Source organism: Mus pahari, chromosome 2, assembly GCF_900095145.1.
Source record: "Mus pahari chromosome 2, PAHARI_EIJ_v1.1, whole genome shotgun sequence".
Lineage (NCBI taxonomy): Eukaryota > Metazoa > Chordata > Mammalia > Rodentia > Muridae > Mus > Mus pahari.
The window spans coordinates 60,257,495-60,264,388 of record NC_034591.1 but is presented as its reverse complement, the minus strand read 5'-3'; the positions used below and the strand labels follow the sequence as shown (position 1 = coordinate 60,264,388).

General features: G+C 37.3%; 1 protein-coding gene across 1 annotated transcript; it reads left to right on the top strand.

Moving 5' to 3' along the window:
* The first annotated feature begins 808 nt into the window (after positions 1–808).
* Prss58 (serine protease 58) lies at positions 809–5,903 on the top strand. Its single transcript, XM_021191779.1, has 6 exons — positions 809–923; positions 1,057–1,141; positions 3,299–3,437; positions 3,636–3,892; positions 5,454–5,593; positions 5,677–5,903. Exons 2-6 carry the CDS (start codon positions 1,102–1,104, stop codon positions 5,824–5,826), a joined length of 726 nt encoding a protein of 241 aa, XP_021047438.1. The 5' UTR covers positions 809–923; positions 1,057–1,101; the 3' UTR covers positions 5,827–5,903.
* Positions 5,904–6,894: the final 991 nt, after the last annotated feature.

Genomic DNA, 6,894 nt, shown 5'->3' with positions numbered 1-6,894 from the left:
TAATTTTAATTTGCACTTCCTCATGACTATGAATGTTGCACATTTTAAATGTGTTTCTCAGCAATTTCTGTTCCATATTTTAGGAACTCTCTAAGTATTAGATGCTTGTAGGAAAAATAATACTCTATCCACTCCCCTTTCCTGTGTATATACACATCTGGAAAAAGCCAAGTGAACCTCCAGAAGAAGGTACAATCACCAAATTTGTCAGTAATTGGAGAACTGAGTTACAAACTTCAGATCTAAAAGAAGACTAATGTGTGTTGCTCATGGCACTAGACTATGCTAATTATTTTGGCAATCCAAGACAAAACATTCAGCAAGGGGACCACCTGCTCAGATCTTAGACCAACATTCAAATCAGGTTCCTTGATGCTTGTTGAGTTTTAATATTTCTTTATATTTTTGGATACATATATTTTAACAGATATGATTTACAAGTAGTATTACCTAATCTATATATTGGTGTGTTTGTGTCTGGGTACTTTTGGTAGCACCTATTTGTTTCACTGTCTATCACTTCTTCCAGCTTGGGAACTCCTTGAAGACAGAAATGGAAACTTTAAATATATGGATGCCCAACCAAAACAGATATTACAGCTCTGGTGAGGTTTGTATGGTTTTAAATGATGCCTGGTTTGGGTCATGAAGAAAATAACTAAAATACTTCAAAGAGATACTGAGTGTCAAGCAAAGTGGTTACTGTCAGTGCCAGAGTACAGATAAATGCCAGAGTCTCACAAATGGCATGAGCATCATCATAGAGGTGGGAGGGGCTTGCATCATGTGTGCAGCCCAGAGAGCATCATTCCTAAACAAGTCAAAGAGCAGGAGTCTGTGGAGACTTTGTGAACATCTCTCTTGGATTAAGTAACTTCTTCAAAAGAAGACAAAACTGAGATCTAGACAGCATGAGTGATCAGGTTTGTTACAAGTTATTTCTTCCCTCTGACACCACTTTATACTCTGATGGGGAGAGCTTTTCATAAAGTAAATCCTACCACTGAAGTAAGTCATCAGTATTTTATCTCATTCTGTCTTCTTTATGCTTTACAGAGACACTGAGCTAAAATCCACCTCAAAACAGCTTTCAACATCATAATGAAGTTAGCCTTCCTCTGCATTCTTTCAACCCTGCTTGGTGAGTATCTTCACATCTTTTACTATTTGCCAAAGAGGAGTCCTAGGGAAGGCATGGAAGATAGAAAAATGATAGTGACATCATTTGAGACTTAGTATGTGACTGTTTCTCTGTCTCTCAGCACTGCCACAGCACATACCAAGTTTAGTTACTTCCTATGAGAATACCTGCCTGCTGCACTTCAAATTGATTGCTTATGTACTTTGAAGGAGGCATGGAAGCTAACACATCTACAAGATATCCATTCCACATTAGGAGCTTATTCTGGACCTGTCTGGAACATGATAGATATTGTGGCATAGGAACAGGAAAGAGAAGGCCCAGGTTAAAAGAGGAATTCAACTAAGGATTGCCGCATCAGACTTAAAGTTGTAAACTTTTGACATGGCTCAGCTCCACACTCGATGATTACTGTGTTAGGAAAATGTTATTTGTTCTGTTTTCTAAATATATCCTAAGTCCAATCACACATCTCATTCCATTTACTATTCATGATACTCCAAACCAGCATCTCCACTGGAATATTCATTTACTTGCCAACAGATCTCTCCATTTCTACATGCTCTTCTTCCAGGGTTTCTAAGAGGGTGATGCCATCACTTCTTTAAATCTTGAAGAGGTCCCACTTCCACTTAGAATACAAGTTTGCATAACTCCAACATCGCACAAAATGCACTATCCCTTGTACATTACTCTCTACCACCGCCATCTTTACTTAACTCATGCCATGTCAGCCACACTGGCCTCTATGATATTGCTTAGACAGGACCTAGACCTCATATTCTGGCTGTAGCTGTTTCCTCTTTCTGGAATCTCTGGCTCCACACATCTGATGATCAAAATTCTCTGTCTCCAAGACATTGCTCTTTGCTGTTACCCAACCCTGGCCACTGAGGCATGATGTTTTACTTTGTGATCCACCCATAACCCCCAGACCCCAACACACACACAACCAGTATTTTACATCTTTAACTGTCCTAACTTTATCCCCATAGCTTTAATCACTATCCAACATGCTATTTTATTTACTTGAGTTCATCATTTTTTTTAAATATGTTTATCGATTCAGATGTTTAAGAACATGGCTATCTGTTTCACTCATAAGCTAACCCAAACTCCTAAGCAGAGCCTGGCATATACTAGTATGACATTAATTGATGGCATTATTTACTCCCTTGTGTCCTTAGACTCTGAGAGCATTTGCCCTGTTCTTGTCATGGTACTGGCTTTCATTGTTCATGGTACAGTGTTGGAAGAGAGAGATAACTTGTGAAAGTCCTTGTATCAGTTACTATTCCCATTGTTATGACAAAGAAGCAACATAAAGGAGAAAGGCTCACTTGGCTTATGAGTTGAGAGAACATTCCATTATGGTAGGGAAGCCATGGTGACAAGAGCAGCCTCTGAATTGGTAGCAGAGACATGAGGCTATTTGCTCACATCTATGAAAATCAGAGGCCAGACAAGGAGTGGGATAGGCTAACAACCTCAAAGCTTGCTCCCTAGAGATCTACTTTCTAAAACATCGCCATCAGCTGGAATTCAAGTGTTCAAATACATGATACTGTGTGGGGCATTTTACATGCAAATGTTATTAAAGTTGGTAAAATGGCTTAGTAATTAGCTAGTCTAACAGATTCCACTTAATTGTATAAAATGAGGGAACCTGTATTTCTTTTTAAAGTCATTCCTTTATTATTGTATATGTAAAATGAGGGTGTCCATGAGCAATTGTACATTTGTAAAAGTTGTAGGCTACTTTGTGAAGTAGGGATTCTCCTTTCATCTTTGGGTTCTGGAAGAATCAGACTCTGGTTGTCAGGCTTGATCAACAACTGTTTCACCCACTGAACTAGGCTCACAGGCCTAAGAGAACTCATAATTCAAGTAGGAGAATGTTTCTTTACAATTAAAAGGATGAACACTTTTTAAAATTTTAAAGTAGCTATTTCTATCAACTGTCATTGTCTTCAGAACAAACTAAGTCACTTTAAAGATTTAACTTAAATAAGTTAACTTCAATAAGTTAAAGCTAGTGAAATATATTTCCCTCCCCCCCCCTTATTTTACTTTGCTGTTGTATTTTTGAACTTTTTGGTTTTATTTCAATGTTTTTCTTAGTGATTGATGAAAAAAATCCCATCCCTTTCTTTCCAGGTACCTTTGCCTATAATCCAGATCACGTGGCTGGCACCACTCCCCCCTACTTGGTCTACCTGAAGTCTGATTACTTGCCCTGCACTGGAGTCCTGATCCATCCTTTATGGGTGATCACATCTGCACACTGCAATTTACCGTGAGTGATAAGAACTTCAGATTGTTTTATTCTTTGAGTTCTCAGGTCACACATAGACCCAGCCACTTGTATATGACTCTCAATAAATGATTCATGGAAGATCTTCAGGGAATGTTCTTTGGGGAAAACTAATTAAGTACCATATGATTGCAGAAAATTGATAAACTATTTTTAATCAATATCCCCCTATCGTTCTAGGAACCTTCATGTGATTCTTGGGATAACAAACCCAGCAGATCCCTTGGAAAGGGATGTGGAGGTGTCTGACTATGAGAAAATATTCCACCATCCATACTTCTTGGTCTCTTCTATTTCATATGACCTCATGTTAATCAAACTGAAAAGAAGGATTAAGCACAGTAACTATGCAAAAGCAGTCAAACTGCCTCAACACACTGTATCTGTGAATGCCATGTGCTCTGTGTCTACCTGGGCCTACAATCTATGTGACGTCGGTGAGTTTGAACCATTCAGTGATGGTGCCTGACTTTGCTGGCATTCTCTGAGGACTCCCATCTGAGCTTCGATAATTCTGCTTTCATAAGACTTTCTTCAAGTTTCTACTTTCACCTTTTCCTTTTCCTTTACCTCATTGGGAGATTTTCAAGTTTTTTCTCTGATATATCTTTCTATCATTTTGCTTATAAATATAAAAATAGTTTCAATAGAATACCTAGTGATGTGTAACAGAACTCTATTTTTGTCTCAGAGCTTCAATTTTCTTCACTCTAAAATGAAATATAACATACTATCAAAAGTTTTCAAACCATTTCAAGCAATGAATGAGCTCAAATTCTTGAAATAGGAAATACATAAGATTATCAAGTATAAGATAAATCTATAATATTGTGGCAAATAAGATAGAGCATTACTATGTAAGACTGAAAAAAAGGTCCCTGAAGACTAAAGAGAGGGAGAATGGAAAGAAGTTGATCAAGTGATGTATAGTCTGGTGTTTGAGTGCACAATAAAGTGACTATAATAAGTAATAATATTGTATACTTAAAAACACAAAATTTCCTAGAAGAATAAATTTTGAGTATTCTTATCAACACCAGAAAATTATAACCTAGGTCACTCTCACTGGATATAAAAAAGAAAAGTGACTTCCCTACCCCCCCATGTACCTTATTTTAGTCTAACTCATGAAGTAAACATTTCTGAAATTACTCTGAAAAGAAATGCAGAGCTATGAATATATTGTTATACTAGAAAGTAAGGCAAATAAGTCAATATTTACTTTTAAAAATTAGTGTCATATTTTCAAATAAAGATTTAGAAGTAAACACATATTCAAGTTAAAAAAGTAAAATCTCAAAATATAGAACTTTTGCCCAAGAATCCTAAGAGGAGCATCTGTATATAGATAGTACACTGGTTTCCTTATTCTCACTGCTTGACAAATTAGAAAACCTTTCTTATTATGAGACTTTGATGTAAAAGAAACAGCTTGAATTAAAGACCAGAAGACACAGTATTAAATTGTACTGTACCACATAGTCTAGTTGTTTTTTCTTCTTTACTTTTACTAATGATTTAGGTTGTTCTATTACTACTACTACTACTACTAGTAGTAGTAGTAGTAATAGTAGTAGTAGTAGTAGTAGTGGTAGTAGTAGTATTTACCAGATAATTAATTAGTTTTGCCATCTGACAAATAAGAATTTAAACTATATATTTGTAAGTTGCCTCAAGGTCTAAAATTTGCATAGAAAAATACACTCTCTAAATGTTTAAATTTCTAGAAAAAAAATTTTTAAGCAATTCGTTTCATTTTGTTGCAAGAATGCCTCACATATTTCAACCACCTACCTAAGGGGATGGATATTTGCGTTATGACACGTTGTTAATTTGATAATCTCCTGTATCCTTATTATTTAAACTTCTTGGTTTTCATTTCTCAAAATTTGAACTCTTTCCTGATAATAGAACAAATATTGAGAAAAGAAGGAAAGCAAAGGAAGCTTTGGTATTTAGAAAAACTTACGGGAAATATGGTTTTCATTTTTCCTCTAGCCAAAGACCCTGACTCACTGCAGACTGTGAACGTCACGGTAATCTCCAAGGCTGAGTGCCGTAATGCCTATAAAGCCTTTGACATCACAGAAAACATGATCTGTGTAGGCATCGTGCCAGGGCGGAGGCTGCCTTGCAAGGTAATGAACTCTTGATGCCTTCCTTTCCCCATTGGATTCCTTATCTGTTGCCTGAAAGATGACCTGGTTTTCTTTTTCCATAGGAAGTCACGGCTGCCCCAGCAGTCTGCAATGGGGTACTTTATGGAATCTTGTCTTATGCAGATGGCTGTGTTTTGAGAGCTGATGTTGGCATCTATGCTAGCATCTTTCACTACTTGCCCTGGATTGAAGATACCATGAATAATAACTGAGCTCCCACAACAGGAAGAATTCTGAAACATGTGACAAAGCACACCCACAACCTCACGATTGAAGTAACTGGGCTCATTGGACCATGAGAGGCGGCACGTCAGCTCACTTCTGTGGATTCGGTGATTTAGTAGTCACACACATGCAACCCTTTTGCTCTCCATCACTGAAAATGGGAAGCAGAAGACTTGACATTTCTCAATCCAGCTGATGATAGAATTATTTAAAGGGGTCACTTCACAGTCATTTGGGGCTATCAAACTTGCTAGGCATGTTTTCAGACAGTTAAACACTTCGTTTGGGAAAATGTTGTCTGACAGTGAATGAGTGAATGAGCTAACAGAGGTATCAGTTGGAGGAAGGATTTAGAGAGCTGAACTGTAAGAGGCACTGCATTAAGTTTCCTATCCATACAACTCTAATACCAGACATGGATAAAGCTTAGTCACTCATTTGGAATGTGCACTTGCAACATAAAGTTCAAAGTTCATTAGTGCTTTTAATAGCAGATAAACAGGGTTGAAGAATTAATTTTCCCTGTGTATATCTGCCTATTCATGTAGTTAATGCTTTGAGGTGAATATTCAGAGTAATGGGTTTCATCACCACATCCTCACACATTCAGCTCATACATTGCTTTCATGCACTAACATCAGCTGCCTCGGGAACTCTACTTCATTTTGGTTATCACTCAAGCATTCTTTCTACTCTTTTCTGCTCACTTGCACAGCTTCACTAATAGCCACTTAGTTTTAACTGACAGGTTGTCATGGGGAATTTTCTTTGGCCAGTTGACTAAAGGTTTAAAACGCAGCACAAAGACTACAAATAGATCACTGGAGCCTTTGAGTACAAAAACGTTTTGAGGCCAAATCTTGTCCTCAAAGAGGTTCTAAAACCTCCAAGTTATCTAAGCCTCGCCTAAGATATCCTGGAACCAAAACTGTGTGTAACTTGCTAAGTGTGAACCATGAAATTTTAATTATGAACGAAACAAGTATTATTAAGCTCATAACCATCAACCAAAGAAAACACATGGAGGGAGGGACTCATGACTTTAGCTGCATATG

What these genes read in the sequence shown, in the direction of transcription:
- Prss58 (XM_021191779.1), top strand. Translation starts at nt 1,102, where the DNA reads ATGAAGTTAGCCTTCCTCTGCATTCTTTCAACCCTGCTTG. An exon ending in CATTCTTTCAACCCTGCTTG is followed by an intron (nt 1,142 to 3,298) that starts GTGAGTATCTTC and finishes CTTTCTTTCCAG; the next exon opens with GTACCTTTGCCTATAATCCA. An exon ending in CTACAATCTATGTGACGTCG is followed by an intron (nt 3,893 to 5,453) that starts GTGAGTTTGAAC and finishes TTTTTCCTCTAG; the next exon opens with CCAAAGACCCTGACTCACTG.